At 40.2% G+C, this 17885-nt stretch overlaps 1 protein-coding gene across 3 annotated transcripts in view; it reads left to right on the top strand.

Moving 5' to 3' along the window:
• The first annotated feature begins 153 nt into the window (after positions 1-153).
• The window catches only part of ttbk1a (tau tubulin kinase 1a), a 39186-nt gene continuing 21454 nt past the window's right edge, over positions 154-17885 (top strand). Inside the window, exons 1-12 of one of the 3 annotated variants that reach the window (XM_044027948.1) lie at positions 154-233; positions 8905-9063; positions 9957-10104; positions 10214-10287; positions 11944-12084; positions 12502-12606; positions 14458-14523; positions 14682-14774; positions 15432-15557; positions 15636-15790; positions 16631-16844; positions 16927-17099. In XM_044027948.1, the coding sequence (XP_043883883.1) occupies positions 8956-9063; positions 9957-10104; positions 10214-10287; positions 11944-12084; positions 12502-12606; positions 14458-14523; positions 14682-14774; positions 15432-15557; positions 15636-15790; positions 16631-16844; positions 16927-17099 (1403 nt within the window). In that variant the 5' untranslated portion in view covers positions 154-233; positions 8905-8955. Of the gene's footprint in view, positions 234-2341; positions 2484-8216; positions 8591-8904; positions 9064-9956; positions 10105-10213; positions 10288-11943; positions 12085-12501; positions 12607-14457; positions 14524-14681; positions 14775-15431; positions 15558-15635; positions 15791-16630; positions 16845-16926; positions 17100-17885 lie in introns of those variants that run through there. The other 2 variants (XM_044027947.1, XM_044027946.1) reach the window with 2 other exon arrangements.

Here is a 17885-nt window from a genome sequence, read left to right as displayed (position 1 = left end):
CATATATATATATATATATGTATGTATAAACTAACTAATACAACGTGCATCAATGTGAGCAGAGCAGACTCCTTGTCAGCAGGGGGCGGTGTAGAGCTGCAGCTCCAACATGGAGGCACAGAGTAACTGTGTGTGTGTGTGTGTGGTGCTGATGCTGCTGCTGTAGAGATGGAGCACAGGGAGCGGATCCTCCTGTCCGGGTCTTTGTCGTCAGGACGGAAAACAACAGTCAGGTAAGAAAAACAAACACAACAAACAAACAAGGAAATGGCGCGTGAAGCGACCGCATCAAAGCGACGTGATGCTAGAAGGTGTGTGTGTGTGTGCGCGCGCGCGTGCGTGCGTGTGTGTCCTTCATACTGATTGTGTTTTGTTAACAAAATAAAAGCCTCCCCGCTGCTGCTGCTGGTGTGTTGTCTGAACCCGTGACAACATGAAGACAACAACACAACAGCAACAACAACACAAGTAAAACAGTGTCAAAGGCCCGACGGTTGATGGAGAGGATGAGGCGTTCACGTGCTGCCTCGAGGGTGGGACAGAGCAGCATCCCGAAATGACGAAGTCACCGTCAAGTTAGAAATGATTCATACCGCCAACTACATCCGGTCAGTATTTTCAAAATAAAAAACCCCACACCATATAAATACATAATATTTGCAGCACCCTCGATCTCGGTTTCCTGGGGGCGTGGCTTCCGTCTACATCGGAACTGGGAGTGACGTCTCCCCTTTCCAGTAGCGAAGTTGGGGGAAAAAAACACATATCTCGGGTTAGCCATTGTTCAACGCGTTGTTCTACACACACAGATGACTTAAATATCGATATTGTCACAATATTTAAGTTACGATATAGTAGTATCACTATACAGTACTATCACGATTTTTAAATCACAATATTTCACGACACGATAGTGTAACAATATGATACTGTCACAATATGATACTATCAGGATATTTAAGTCACAATATGATAGTATCACGATATTTAAGCTCAATATATTATCACTAAATTTAAGTCACGATACAACATTGTCACAATACTTAAGTCACAATATTTAAGTTACAATACGATAGTATCACGATATTTAAATTACAATATAAAAGTATCACGATTTTTAAGCCCGATATAGTATCACCCATATTAAGTCATGATTCTATATTATCACACTACTTAAGTTTTGATATTTTAATCACAATACAATATTAACACCCTATTTAAGTCATAATGCAATATTATTATGATATTTAAGTCGCGATGTTATCACGATACTTTGTTCATGATATATCATTACTGTATTTAAGACACGATATTTAAGTCACGAGACAATATATCGTATATTATTTAAGTCAAGATATGATATTATCATGATATTGCGTTGTACTGAGTATTTGCATATTCATATATTGCGACATACTCACACAACGGCTCTGGGAACCATCTAGTGGACTAAAATGTCATTGATTTTTTATGCTAATCCACAAAAAATTTCTTGTTTATTTGTTACATTAGTTAAAAAAATGCTAAAACATATGTGTGTGTTATCACAGGGAACCTCACGATACGATACGCAATACATGGTCCACGATACTGATAATATTGCAATACAACAATTCTGTGATAATCAATGTAATGTAACACAATCAAACAGCGATACACCACTACATTCAAGATTCTTTATTGTCATTCCAACACACATTAGAACATGAGGTTCGAAATTCCAATACAATACACATACATATACAGTATATCCGTCTAAGTGAAGATAACGAAACGTTGGAACGTGGATATTTTTCTGGCAATATTATGACTTTTATTCTCTTAATATTACGATTTATTCTCGAAAGATTGGCCTTGATACTCCGTCGTAGCTAAAAAAAAAAATTGTTAGAACCCCTTTGCTGAAGCAGGACTTTTATTTTGAAGTCGTTCACCGGATGTTGTGGCGGTACATTAACGGAAGCTTGACTGTGGTGGAGTCAGAGCTGCAGTGCGGACAAACGGGCTGGACTCGCCGGAGAACCTGACACCACAAGCCCGCCTCTGAGCAGCCGACTCCAGCCTCTGTCTGGATCTGCTGGATCTGCTGGACCCGGTTTAGCTGGAGGAGGGGCACCACAAGTCCGTTTCATCATCATCATCATCATCATCATCCTCCTCCTTGCAGCACCTGCAGCCGCGGAGACCCGGAGGAGGAGCCGGGGTGGACCCGGGCTGCTGCAGCGCCTCTTGGAGCACGGATTTTTAAACCCTCCGTGGTCCTGCAGCGGCTCCAAATCCGGACCGACCCGGGTAATTTTGACTGTGCGGGATTATCGCAGATGGTGGTGTAGCTGTGCGGGAGTGTGAGGCCCAAACCCCGGCCCTCCACCCTGTGGTTCAGCGGTACAGTGGGTTTTCTGGACCAGGACGTTTTGTGTGAGATTAAAATCCCAGATGAAGAAAATTCCCAAAAGGCGGAAAAGGAGCGGACGGTGCGCCAGGTAAGACCTAATCCGGACTAGACCCGTGTGTGTGTGTGTGTGTGTGTGTGTCCTGCAGTGATACTGTTATAATGTACTGATCCGGATCAAAGGCGGGTCCTCAGCAGAGAAAAAGCCCGCACTCAGACCCGGATCATTGTCTTTAATCATGTTTCTTCTTATTATTCTTTCTTCTTATTTTTCTTATTATTGTTAACCCGGGTCAGTCCGGGCCAGATTGATTTATTTATTGATCAGCAGGATGTGATGGTGCGCTTGCGCAGAGAGCCTCCATGACTGTGCACTGCAGAGAGGAGTGATGCAGACAGGAGGGGGAGGGGGGAGGGGGACCGGAAGTGTGTCTTTATTTTATTTATTTATTTACTTGTTTATATATATATATGTGTTAAAATGTATCTTTAAACTAATTATATATGCATATACAAATTATATCAATTATAATACACACATATATACGTATGTTTATGTATATATTCTATACATATATATAGAGACACACGTATACAACATTAAAACAGCAAATCAAATTCAATTCAAGCAAATGCTTTGAACAAAATGAAGAAACATTTCTATTATTTATCATCTGTTTTTTTATTCATTTTATATTGGTATTTATTTTTAATATTTAATTATTATTATTATATTTTACAGAACAAGAAATATATTTATTTATTTTTAAAAATGCAAATGTTGCAGCCAGAAAAAAGACTGAATTGTGATTTTTGTCTGTTGAAGGCGAATCAACAGATTCAGATGTTTAAAATAACAAATAATAATAATAATAATAATGATGAAGTTTAAGTGTTTAAGGATAAATATTTACAGATAATTTACAGATAAAAAGCAGCATTTTCCTGATTTAAGCCTGAATTGTATTGTGTTTCTCTTTTGTTTTACACATATATTCCATATTTGTGAATCTGAGGAGTCTGTGTTTATTATTTTGACATTTTCTGACATTTGCTGCTGATGGTGAAGTTTGACATGTTTTAAATATAAACGTGTAACTGGCTGATATTTGATTTATTGATCTGGTTTTTCGCAGCTGTCGTGTTTTTTTCAATGTGAAAAACCATGCATTTTATTTTTATTTATTTTTTATTGTTTAAAGTTTTCCTTTTGCTTTTATTTGTAAATGTAAACATTACCTTTAAATATTAACAACCATTAAGGAAATCTAAATTGTTTATCGGTTCCAAATATGACAGTGGTCGACGCCTATTCATTAACCAAAACTAGCGCTCTGGTCAAATTAATCAATAACTTAACTTTTTATTTATGTTATTTTAAAATATAAACAGTTGGTTTGTTTTTACGTGAAATGGTTTCGGGAGTCTTTTAGGAGTTTTGGGAATTTAAGAAACCTAGTAAATTTCATTACTGGGAGTCGAGGTGTGTTTTGCTTGTTATTGGTATTGGCATTTTATTGTAATGATCATTGATGTTATATTTTAATTCTATGTCGGAGTTTGTCTAATGCAAAAATTGTTTATCAGTTCTAAATATGGCTTACCTTCCTCATTTATATGTAATTATAATATCAATATCGGTCCACCCTCCAAAACCCACTTTTTAACGGTCAAACTATTGGGAGATTTTTGTCAAATTAATCAATAACTTCATTTTTATTTACGTTATTTAAAAACATATACACAGTTTTTTTTACGTGAAATGATTTTGGGAGTTCTCTTCTTTGTGATGCATTCAAGAAACCTATTAAATGTTGACCAAAATCTGTTATTTTGCAGTACTGGCAATTTGTTGTAACGATCATTGATGTTATATTTTAAATTCATGAGACGTTTAATTGAAAACTTACGACACTTTTTGTTAAACTTCTACTTTGTTTTTATTTGTGAATGTAAACATGTAACTACAACACCAGGGTTCCCAAAACCTACTTTTTAAATTTGGGAAACTATTGTGACTCAAATTACAATAGAGATTGTGAGAAGAGCAAAATCATGTTATTTAAAAATATATATACAGATTTTTACAAGAAAAGTTTTTGGGAGTTTGGAAATCACTGCCTTCTTGGTGATGCATTCAGGAAACCTTGTAAATTTCATGACTGGGGTCGACCAATATTGATATTGGGATTTTATTGTAACTATCACCGATGTTATACTTAAGTTTATAAGACGTGTTCTTCTTGGTAAATAAAGGTTCTCCTTTGTTTGTCAGGTGTGTCGGAGTGATAATCGGTTTCGGTATCGGTCGACCCCTCGTCATTAACCAAGAAACAGCGTTTCCCATACCCACTTTTTAAATATGGGCAAACTATTGTGAGATTTTTGTCAAATGAATTTATTTTTATTCATGTTACTAAAACATATACATAGTTTTAACTCAAAAATGTATTTTGGGAACTTCTTGGGTTTCAAGAAACCCGGTAAATTTAATTCACTGGGGGTTGACCAAAATCAAGAGTTTTGTCCAACTGAGTTTTTATTTATGTTGTTTTCACTTTAACAGTTTTTAAAGTGAAAATTCAACACATTAAGCACCCAAAAAATGCAAATTTAGTGACGCGTTCAGGTATAATTTCATTAGTGTCGCTGAATCGGCCGTCACATGTAAAAGGTTTGTGTACTTCCTGTGTGAGGATCTGAGGGTGTTGTCGGCGCAGCCCTCCCGATGCTCCGCCCCTCACCTCTCCTCTCCTCTCTGTCCGGGTCGGCTAACCTTCCCTCCTTTCCTCCCTCCGTCGCCCCCTCCTGGTTAACTGTGCCCTCTGTTCTGGCTTGTAGGCTAACACAGGAACAGGAAGGGTTTTTTCCCGCTCAGGATTTGTTGTAAGCCGTCAGGTTTTCCGGGAGCTCAGAACTATGGTGAGCTCTGACCTTTGACCTTCATCAGGTCAAAGCTGGAATGATGATGATGATGATGATGCAAACCTGGCTTTTTGGCAGAGCACCTTCACCCCCCACACCCCTTTTCCCCGCCCACCCTCCTCCTCCTCCTCCTCTCCACTAGGGAACAGAGTGGTTAGATAGATGTGTAGGAGGAAGAAGAAAATGAGGAAGAGGAGCAGACTGCGGTTTTAAGGGCGGAATAGCAGAGAGAGAGAGAGAGAGAGGTGTTGTTTGACTGTGATCTGCTGCTGAGACATTTTTAACACATCACGACTCTGTTGCTGCTGCTGGAACCACGCAGTTTTTCTCTCTCTGCTGCCGCTCGTCTCACACGACAGTCACGTTGACACTGTGGCGATTTCACAACGTGACGTCTCGCGGTTCCAAAAAGTGGGATGGAACGGAAATAAATGGGAACAAAGTGGAAAATGTCAGCCCTGCGTTCACGCTCACTCTCCCCACACCAAAGTCCATAGAGAAAATCAGTCATTTTAGCTCGTGGGGACACAGGAGCTGCTGGTCTACTGCTTCCTCGTGTGGACATTTTGTGTCACTGAGGTGAATCTGAACAAAGGATTACAGCAAAATTGACTAAATAAGACATTTGAACTTAGTGATGGAGGCAGCGGTGGAATTTTCGTAGATTTTCTCTATGGGGTTTGGTGTGGGAGAGTGAGCGGTTTAACAAACTTCAGTTTCCTGTTGGAAAAGTGAAATACATCATTTTGCATGACAAAGCTAAATGTTTATATTTGTATATGACATAGTTTCTTTAAATGATTAATGTTAATTCTCATTCATTCCTATGGAAAGTTTCCAATTTGGAATATTTGCAAAATTCCCAAACTGGAGTTCATGTGGCCACAAATGAGCCTTCATGATCAGCCTTTATCATGACTTATACTGTGATTTGGCTCGAGAAGATAGGTTTTTAATGACGCCGCCTACAGCCATTTCAAGGCATTTTGACGACATCATTGTCCCATGAATTAACAGCCCACAACATGACTCAGCAAAAAAAAATGTTGTGAGACATTTTCACAGCAATGCATACGATATATACATAGGATTTATAATATTAGATTTTACATTTTGTTCCCTCCTTTATCTGATCCTGTGATTTTGAACAGTATTGGACTGATACAGGATATCAGTCGTAAAAAAAAAAAAACCCATGGCTGTCAGCACAGACACAGGGATTAAAAAAACTTAATAAAAGACTTGTAATAATGTAATAAGATGTGTAATAAATTATACGTCAGTCGGAGTCTAGAATGAGCTCACTGCCTTTCTGTCGCGTTCCTTCTCCCTAAACCAAACTCCATAATCAGTGATTTTAACATCACAGCACACAGGAGTTGTTGATCCACTGCTGCCTCCATCAGTAGCTGCTAATGTGTTATTTTGTCACTTCGGTGTTTGAAATCCTTTGTTCAGATGTACCGCAGTGACCCAAAGTGGCCTCATGGGGCAGCAGTAGACCAGCAGCTCCTCTGTCCCCGCCAGCTAAAGTCACTGATTTTCTCTCTGGAGTTTGGTGTGGGAGAGTGAGCGGTTAACAGTGAGATAAAGACGTGAACGTGTTCTTAAGATGTTGTAGACGTGAGTTGAGTCAATACAGTACAAAAATACTCAATGTGTTCCAAGAACGACTTGGAATACACGACTTTACCGCCATAATGTACGTTTCTTTACGTTTCATAATGTTACGTCTGTAACATTTTGTATTACATTTATTGAGTCGTAACGCGGTTGCTGTTGTGTGAGATTGACGCAGTGCATTCTGGGGGAAACTCTGTGGCTCCGCCCTCTGCAGTGACCGGCGTCTCAGCAGTAGGTTTCACTGCAGGGTTATGTCAGCTGCTGCTGCTGCTGCTGCTGCTGATGATGATGATGATGATGGTGGTGATGATGATGATGATGATGATGATGGTGGTGGTTGTTACCAAGACTGTACCACTGCAGGTGCAGCGACGCCTCTGCTGGACTCTCGCTGTATCTGCAGTCGGCCTGAGCTCTGCATGCACTGGTGGCGGCCCGTGGCATTGCATGCACAATCGCATGTTTTGGGAGCGACATGCATCACTGTCAACTTAAACTCCACCCACCACACACACCCCCGAATCCACCACCACCAGAACCTGAAAACCATTCATGTCAGCTTCACTATAGGAGAGCGCAGAAAGGTTCAGAGGTCAGGTCAGGTCATGTGATCACAGAGCGAGAAAAAACACCTGTTGTTTATTGAACAAGAGCTACAGCAATTTAAAGTTGTGTTTCCAACAAATATGGAGGGTTGTTTTTTTACGCAAATATTTGTGTTTACCTTACCGTGGACGAGCTAGTAGCACAAATTCGCGTAACTAACAGACTTCTCTCCTGGGGCTAATGCTAGAGCTAACTAAGTGTTAAACGCAAAGCTAATTTTCACATAGCTTTAGTTAGCGTAGCATAATACCGTGAATGAACAGCAAAACCAGCGACTGCTGTCTTGGGGCTAATGCTACAACCAACTACGTTCAAAGTAAAGTGTGCTCACACAAAATGCAAATGCATATTTTCACTTAGCTTTAGTTAGCTTAGCATAGCAACGTGAGTAAAAAACACAACCAGCTACTACTCTCCTGGGGCTAATGCTAGAGCTAACTATGTTCTTCTATAAAATGTGTTTGCACTAAATGCAAAGTAAATTTTCACATAGCCTTAGTTAGCGTAGCATAGCAACATGAGTAAACAGCAAAATCAGCGACTGCTCTCCTGGGGCTAAAGCTAGAGCTAATTACATTCACAGTAAAGTGTGTTTGCACAAAATGCAAGGCAAATACATAGCACATAGCATTAATTAGCTTGGCATTTGCTTATCAAATGGATAATTTGTGCATAGAGCAATGTTAATGCCAAAGTTTTTAAATGAGCTGTGTTGGAGCTAACAGCTAACAAGGCTAGGCTAGCTCCCCACCTCCCCCCCGTCCCCCTTTTCTCCCCCACCTGTTTCCAGTCCTAAAGCTAAACTAAGCTACGCTAATCATCGCAGATGTGAGGCTCAGTGTCGTCTTGAGCCTCATCATCTGGAGATGAATGTGTTTCCCTAAACTGATTGAACTGGTCCTTTAATTTTGACGCGTTAAAGGTTTTTCTTTTTCCAACTCTGTTCAGTGTGATGTCATCATGTCGTTACGTTCTCCCGAGCCACGCCCCCACCCCCTTTATGGTTGTTAGCGCTGGCGGTTGACGGCAGGAGCAGCAGCAGCGGTGAGGACGAGAGCGACATGATATTACTGCAAATACCATCACACACCGCCAAAACCCTGACTCCTCCCCCGTCCTCCCTCCCTCCCTCCCCCCACCGGCCTGTCGCCTGTTCCAGCTGAAGAATGGCTTCTCATGGCAGTCGGCCATCTTTATAATGCCTGTGATTATACTGATGCTGGACTGCGGTGACTTTTCCCCCTCCCAACACGCGACTGCGGTTCGATTCCCTGAATCAGCCACACAACATTGATAAAACACTAATTTCTCTTCCCTGCTTTTCCTTCTTTCCTTTCCTTTCCTTTCCTTCCTCTCAGATAAATGGCTCTTTTAAGTTTGGAGCTGCTCGTGTTCTGTCTGGCTGGCAGATGCAGTGCCTAGTGCCCAGCCTCCAGGACAACGCCAACATGAACGGGACGTCCGAGCAGGCCGACATCCTGCCGCCAAACTGCATGGTCAAAGACCGATGGAAAGTGGTGAGTTGGGGAAGACACGTTCCTTCCAGATAAACCCTCATTCATTCCAAAATCTACTTATAGTTCCAAAATCTATTTAGAATACCAAAATCTACTTTAAAAAACATTAACGTTAATCTCCAACATTTATATTTAATATCAATATTTATTTTTAATATATTTTATTTTAACAGAGGAGTCTGGTGTATTTAGAGCCAGCGATCGTGATCACAACCACGTTCAGTGGTATTTCAGTTCAGTGACTCCGCCCATGCAGGAAGTACTGAACCATTCTGTGAACAAATCTTTTTTTAAATCCACTGATTTTCACCCAAAACAGCTAAATGTGAACATGTTTTTTATTTAGTTATTTCACATATTTGCATTATACTGTGATTCATTTTTTATTAACTCAACAACAGAGTCATCTCTGCTGAGTCAGAGTGCGTGTGTGTGTGTGGTCCATGTGACCAGCAGTTAAAGGGCTGATTCATAACACAAAACAAAACCAATGAACACACACATCGGAGCTTCTTTAAAAGTTACATAATGCAGCTCATGTTTCAGCCAATCAGAGTGCAGCGTACAGGCTGCACAGCCTACAGGCTGTTTTCACTTCACTGACCAATTTACTGTTTTCACGGAACTACACACACACACACATACACAGTCATGTCTCCCTGAATTAATTGCATTTACTTTCATCAATTTATAGATTTACTGTAAATGTATCCATAATGACAGATATAAACATAAACAAGATTGTTTTTATTATTAATAGGAACCCAAGTATTGCAGTGTTTATCAGTGTTGGTGTGGGAGAGAGAGCGAGAGTCCGAACTGTCATTTTCAACCTATCCATTGCTGTTAAATTGTATATTTTGGTGAAACTGCTCTCCGTCTCCGTGTCCTAGCTGAAGAAAATCGGCGGTGGCGGGTTCGGGGAGATCTACGAGGCCTTGGACCTGCTGACGCGGGAGAACGTGGCGCTGAAGGTGGAGTCGGCCCAGCAGCCCAAACAGGTGCTGAAGATGGAGGTGGCGGTGCTGAAGAAGCTACAGGGTGAGAGTGCGCGTTCACGCCTTCTCCTTCAACCAACCATGTGATTTTATCCTCCGTAGATTGTAGTACGCCCTTCCTTCTAAGACGCTTTTCTTTCCGTCTTTTTCAGGTAAAAACCACGTCTGTAAGTTTATCGGCTGTGGGAGAAACGACAAATTCAACTATGTGGTGATGCAGCTGCAGGTGAGTCAGTGGGCAGAGGCTTTAATTGTGAAAGGTGACGTTTGCGGGTGGGTTGGGCTTGTGAAACGACGACATTAATGGAAAGGAAGGAAATGAAGCAATGTTATTTTGTGATAACGTTTTTAGAGCTGAAACAATGACTCGAGTAATGGATTATTAATCCATTACTCAATTAATCGTCAACTATTTTGATAATCGATTCATTGGTTTGAGGTTTTTTTCATAATTAAATAAAGTTTTCAGATTCTTTAGCTTCTTAAATGTGAATATTTTCTGGTTTCTTTGCTTTTTTAAAAAATAAAAGAAATCATTATTATTACATAATGAATTATTTTTGTTTTTTTGACAAAAACGAGACGTTTGAGGACATCATCATTTTCACTGATCAACATTTTGCAAGATTTTCTGACAGAATACGAGAATAATGGGATATTACAAGCATAAAGTTGCGATTTTACGAGAATAAAGTTGCGTAGTTGCAATATTACGAGAATAATGGGATATTAAAATAATGAAGTTGCAATTTTACGAGAATACATTTGCGATATTACGAGAATAAAGTTGTGTAGTTGGGATATTAATATAATGAAGTTGCGATATTACAAGAAAAAGTTGCGATATAACGAGGATAAACTTGTGATATTACGAGAATAACGGGATATTACAAGAATAAAGTTGCGATGTAACGTTAATAAAGTTGTGATATTACGAGAATAAAGTTGCAATATTGCAAGAAAAAAGCTGTGATATTACGAGAATAATCTGATATTACAAAAATAAAGTTGCGATTTTATGAGAATAACAGGATATTACAAGAATAAAGTTACGATGTAACGGTAATAAAGTTGTGATATTACGAGAATAAAGTTGCAATATTGCAAGAATAAAGTTGTGATATTACGAGAATAATCTGATATTACAAAAATAAAGTTGCGATTTTATGAGAATAACAGGATATTACAGAATAACGATATTACAAGAATTACGATGTAACGTTAATAAAGTTGTGATATTACGAGAATAAAGTTGCAATATTACGAGAATAAAAATATTAAGAAGTTATATTACAAGAAAAAGTTGCGATATTTATGAGAATAACAGGATATTACAAGAATAAAGTTACGATGTAACGTTAATAAAGTTGTGATATTACGAGAATAAAGTTGCAATATTGCAAGAATAAAGTTGTGATATTACGAGAATATATTACAAGAATAAAGTTACGATGTAACGTTAATAAAGTTGTGATATTACGAGAATAAAGTTGCAATATTGCAAGAATAAAGTTGTGATATTACGAGAATAATCTGATATTACAAAAATAAAGTTGCGATTTTATGAGAATAACAGGATATTACAAGAATAAAGTTACGATGTAACGGTAATAAAGTTGTGATATTACGAGAATAAAGTTGCAATATTGCAAGAATAAAGTTGTGATATTACGAGAATAATCTGATATTACAAAAATAAAGTTGCGATTTTATGAGAATAAAGTTGCGATATCACAAGAATAAAGTTGTGTATTAACAAGACGAGGGACGGAGGCGGGAGATAACGCTGTGAACTCGGAACATTCCCCGCTCCGACTTCCGAGTTTGGCTGGAAATGGAACGCAGCATCATGACACCTCACTTCCTGTTTGTCCCGCCGCAGGGTCGTAACCTGGCCGACCTACGAAGGAGTCAGCCCAGAGGAACCTTCACCATGAGCACCACCCTACGGCTCGGGAAGCAGATCCTGGAGTCCATCGAGGCCATTCACTCTGTGGGCTTCCTGCACCGTGACATCAAACCGGTAATGAAATGTGTTTCGTCTCACTGTCACACAGACTTTTCCAACAGGAAACTGAAGCTTGCTCACTCTCCCACACCAAAGCCCATAAAGAAAATCAGTGGTTTTAGCTTGTGATTTTAGCTCACAGGAGCTGCTGGTCTACTGCTGCCTCGTGTGGTCACTTTGTGTCACTGCGGTAAATCTGAAGAAAGGATTTTAAACACCGAAGTTATGAAACAAGACATTTGAACTTACCAAGGCAGCAGTGGCTCAACAGCTCCTGTGTGCTGTGACGTTAAAATCGCTCATTTTCTCTGTGGGGTTTGGTGTGGGAGAGTGAGTGGTTCACAAACTTGAGTTTCCTGTTGCAGATTTGACATATTGTAACGTTCACAGAGCGTGTTTGAGTTTCACGTGTTTGGTTTGGTTCTTCTACAGTCAAACTTTGCGATGGGTCGACTTCCCTCCACCTACAGGAAGTGCTACATGCTAGACTTTGGCCTGGCGCGCCAGTACACCAACACCACCGGAGAAGTCAGACCGGTAAGAGAACCCCGCCAGTCGAGTCAAAGGAACCAGCCTCAAAAGATCAATTCAGTGATTTTTCACAGGGATTATTTAAGATTATGGTGGTTCATGTCCTGAAAGTTAGTTATAAAAACAAAATATAATATTGTTGAGGCCCAGCTTTAAATTTTGATATTTTGTCACTGAAATAATTAAATATTTTGACAGACATATGAAGATTAAGTACAAAACTTTAAGTACAGTACCTCCATGGACCACTAGGTGCTGTGGGTGAATAATTGATCCTAACAAATTTACAAATTGTATTATATTGATTGAAAGCATAAGAAATGAACTTGCAACGTTTAATTTGAAATGTAACATCGGGAAAATCCAATTGTTTGATATTAAAAAAACAGTTGATGAACGACAGACGGGTGTTGCAGCACATTAACTTCACTCTGATCAATAATTAATCATCATTGATCCAATCACTTTGTTTTTACACTGAACGACTCAGAGGAAAAGCTTTTATTGTGAAAAGTCTGAAAAGAGTTCCTGCTGTTTTTGGCCCAGACTCTCTGTCTCTCTCTCTCTCTCTCTCTCTCTCTGGGTGAGAGTGTAAGTCGCTGATGTCAGCCAGTCAATAAAGAAGGCGGAGTCAGTTCCCATTGTGGTCAGATGAGAGAGGAAGTTGTGTCTTACTGAAACTGGGCGGAGCTTAGTGTTGAAACCCTGTACTCTCTTAAATGCCCTTTCGGGACTCTGCTGTGTAAATCAGTGATGAACAGCATCAGTGAGCGGTTTCATCCGGGCGGCCATTTTGTGAATTTTGGCTCCATTTAGAGTCGACCAGGAAGCAGGTGAAGGTTGAGGGCGGAGCTATGCTTTGAGTGACAGTCATGCTGAGTGACCTGATAGTCATCGTGCCAAAAAAAAACCCAAGAGGGCATTGAACGAAAGTTTCAACTCCACAAACCAGATTAGACTGGATTGAAACTGGGATTCTTATTTTTAAATCCAGATTAGAAACAAAATGGGATTAAAAGTGGGATTATTATTTTTAATCCCAGATTAGAAACAAAATGGGATTAAAAGTGGGATTATTATTTTTAATCCCAGATTACACACACAATGGAAGTAAAACTGGGATTAATATTTGTAATCCCATATTAGACACAAAATGGGATTAAAGATGGGGTTATTATTTTTGTCATATTGATCACCTGTTGTCATTTTTTTGTGGTTTTGGATTTTCATCTCTTTATGTTTCAGTCTTGTTTTTTTTGTGTTTTCTTTTGTTTGTTTTTGTTGTTTTTTTTACAGTTCCTTTGGACATATGATTTTGACGTGCATGCCTCCCGTTTCACCATCGTCTCCATGGTTACCCTGCGATGTGAGTGGTTTCTATGGTGACAGACGGGTCACGGCAGCATCACCAGCCAACATTTAGACCAGAAAATAAAAAACAAAAAACAACAACATGAACTACTCTGATATACGTTCACTAACAATGTGAGCGTCGTTCGTTCTTTTCCTTTTCAATTTTTCCTTTTTCCTTTTCCTTTCTTGTTATAAACGATCTCGTTATAAACTTTCTTGTTATGAAAAAACAATCTCGTTATAATAAAAAATTATTTCGTTATAAACGGAATGATTGAACATGGATTAACATACGGCACATGCACGTCTCCCGGTTGCTATGGGAACGTAAACACGCTCCGTTTGCCGTCTGAGGCTGTGGAGATGCAGCGTGACCCGTTCTGCTTATTTTTCTGTTTGTGATGTTGTTATTTCTTTATGGATTATTTTCTCTCTGTGAGGAAAAAGAAAATATGATGAAGCAGCATTTCAGACAAACGTGTGTGTGTGTGTGTGTGTGTTCAGCCGAGGACTGTGGCAGGTTTCAGAGGAACGGTTCGTTACGCTTCAGTCAACGCTCACAAAAACAAGGTCAGTTTACGCCGATGCGTTGCCTGTGAAACATTTAAACATGAATTTCAGTCGTTACCGCGACAAAGTTCATTTATTTCCTTTAAACCGACAGAAATCCGCTTCCATGCTGGATTATTAGTCGTGATATACCAACGATGCCTTTTTTTTGTCTGCAGGAAATGGGTCGCCATGACGACCTGTGGTCATTGTTTTACATGTTGGTGGAGTTCGCCGTCGGACAGTTGCCGTGGCGAAAGATCAAAGATAAAGTGAGGTTTTCTTGGGATTATTTGAACATGAATCTGTGATGAAGAACTTTGAACTGTAGAACTTTTTTAAACGAGATTATCTGCTCAGTGCTCCATCATTGCTCACACTTTTTATGTCAGATTATCTGCCTAGATCTCTATCATTGCTCACACTTTTTATATCAGATTATCTGCCTAGAACTCCATAATTTTTCCCACTTTTTAAAGTGAGATTACCTGCCTAGAACTCCATCATTGCACACACTTTTTACGTCAGATTATCTGCCTGGATCTCTATCATTGTTTCCACTTTTTAACACGAGATTATCTGCCTAGATCTCTATCATTGCTCACACTTTTTATGTCAGATTATCTGCCTAAAACTCCATCATTGTTCGCACTTTTTAATCCCACTTTTTAAAGTGAGATTATCTGCCTAGAATCATTCACACTTTTATTTTCTGACCAAACAAGTAATTAATTGACAAAATAATTGACAGTTCAATAAAACTGTAAAATAATGGTTAGTTGCAGAGTGAGTGCCGTTGTTCTCAGCTGGTGAACGTGGAGGAGACCAAACACAGAGATTAAAGTTAAAAGTTGTTTTGCTTTTGACTGTCAGAAATTGAAGGTGTGAAGTAAAACTGAGCCATTGGGGTCATTTCTTTTTATTTCCAGGAACAAGTGGGTCAGATTAAGGAGCGTTACGACCACCGGATGCTGCTCAAACACATGCCTTCAGAGTTTAATATCTTCCTGGACCACGTCCTGGCCCTGGACTACTATACCAAACCAGACTACCAGGTATGCATCGTCAGGTGGTCTTGTCCCGCCGGGAGTCTCTGCCTCAGACTAACAAGTCCGTGTCCTCGCTCTGTCCAGCTGCTGATGTCGGTGTTCGAGAACAGCATGAAGGAGCGAATCATCACCGAGAACGAGCCTTTCGACTGGGAGAAGGGAGGGGGCGACGTGACGCTGTCGACCAGCGCCTCCACTCAACCACAGCACAACACCCGACCCACTGCCGCCATGGTGGGGTAAGAACCACAGAAACCAGAGCCCCATGTCAGCGGGTCGCCGTCTGTTCGAGCCTTCAAACGCGACTCGTGGACGCATTGTTTTATTTTGGTGTTTAAATGGTAAAATCATGAGAACACTGTTGCTAAGCAACAGCATCATAAATTTAGAATCTACTCAATTGCCTCGAACTCCTTAATTCCTCCCACTTTGTGGTGAGGAATTATGTGAGATTACCTGCCCAGAACTCCACCATTGTTCACTTTTTTAAATTAAGATTATCGGCCCAGAACTCTTGTCATTGCTCAGATTTTTGAAAGTGAGATTATCTCTTTAGACCTCCCTCATTGCTCACTTTTTAAGATTAAGATTATCGGCCTAGAACTCTGTCATTGTTCACACTTTTTAAAGTGAGATTACCTGTCTAGAAGGTCATCATTCCTCCCACATTTTTAAATGGAATTATCTGCAGAGAACGCTTGTCATTGTTCAGATTTTTGAAAGTGAGATTATCTGCCCAGAACCCAATCATTCTTCACACTTTTTAAAGTGAGTTTATTTGATGAGAAATCATGTCATTGTTCGGACTTTTAAAAGTGGGATTGTCTGCCTAGAACTCTTTCATTCTTCACACTTTTTCAGTGGGATTATATAAGGACATGTATAGAACTCCATCATTGTTCATACTTGAAAGTGGGATTATCTGCCTAGAACTCCATCATTGTTCATACTTTGAAAGTGGGATTATCTGACTAGAACGCTGTCATTTGTCACACTTTTTTCAGTGGTATTATAAAAGAACATATATAGAACTTCATCATTGTTCAGACTTTTACAGTCTGTTTGTTTTTGGTCCACAGAGCCATTGTGACACCGGTTCCTGGAGATCTTCAGCGCGAGAACACTGATGACGTTCTGCAGGACGAACATCTCAGTGATCAGGAGAACGCTCCTCCAGTCCCACCCACTCGACCGCCTGGGGAGACCAGTGTCCCCCCACATGCTGTCGAGACAGGAGAGGCCTGGGAGGACACCGACTTTAACCGCAACAGACTCAGGATCAGCCTGAACAAGGTCCACACTCAGATTTTTCATTTTTGGTAACATCTCACATCGGATCTTTGAATAAACTCTCTGACTTACTGTCGTTCTTCAGGGTGCGCAGGAAGAGGAGGTGGGTCGAGCGGTGTGTCCGGTGTCACCGGTTCGAGGCGGAGCCCCAGAGTCACCGACGGGTCAGGGTCGGTCTTTGCGATATCGGCGGGTCAACAGTCCCGAATCTGACCGCCTGTCTGCTGCTGAAGGCCGTGTCGACGCCTACGGACAGAGGTGACGTGAAGCTGTTTGTGTTCGGAAAGTGATAAAATTGTAACTTCTGACTTTGTCACCTCATGGAAAAATGTGATACTAGTACCCACCTTACAGAATTTGAATGATAACAAAAGTCTGTAGCCTGAGAGGGGCAGCGCTGCCCTCCCCAGGTCAAAATTCCCAAACATAGCCAGAAGTTCGAAGTTCTCCTTTTCCTTTTTCCTCAAAATTAAAGAAAATCTTCGTCTTTTTCTTCTTCTTGTGCAATGCTGCCTTTCACAGTTGGAAAGTTCACGATCACAATTTGAAGTTTTGTATCATAGCTTTCAAGTTCTCCATCACAGTTCTTCTTATCTTCTCAACCACTATTCCCCAAGTTCTCTTTGATTTTTGTCCTCGTCCTCAATTCTTAATCCTTCTGGATTCTTTTCTCTCTAAAAGTTCTCTTCAAAGTTTAGAATCTTGCTGATTGCCATCATCATCATCATCTTCTTCTTCTGGTGCAATGTTGCTCTCCATGGTTTGAAGTTCTTAATCAGTTCAAAGATGTTCTCCTTCCCTCTCAAAGTTCCTTTTATCTCACCAGTCTCATCTCCGGATGAAAGAGTAGGCAAGAGTCAGTTGACAAGCCTTTGATGACCCTTCCTGAAGCGATGGGGGAATGAGAGGGCAGTTAGGTGGAGAACTTTGGCCTGTAAAGAATGAAGAAACAAGGAAAAAGTCCGGATGAGAATGACCAACTTCAAAATGTGATGGGGAACTTCAAACTGTGGAGGGCAGCATTGTAAAGCCTGTCCGAACACA

The sequence above is a fragment of the Solea senegalensis genome, linkage group LG6 (assembly GCF_019176455.1).
Source record: "Solea senegalensis isolate Sse05_10M linkage group LG6, IFAPA_SoseM_1, whole genome shotgun sequence".
NCBI classification, from domain to species: domain Eukaryota; kingdom Metazoa; phylum Chordata; class Actinopteri; order Pleuronectiformes; family Soleidae; genus Solea; species Solea senegalensis.
Note: the sequence above shows the minus strand (reverse complement) of the source record. Positions and strands in the feature narration are given on the sequence as shown.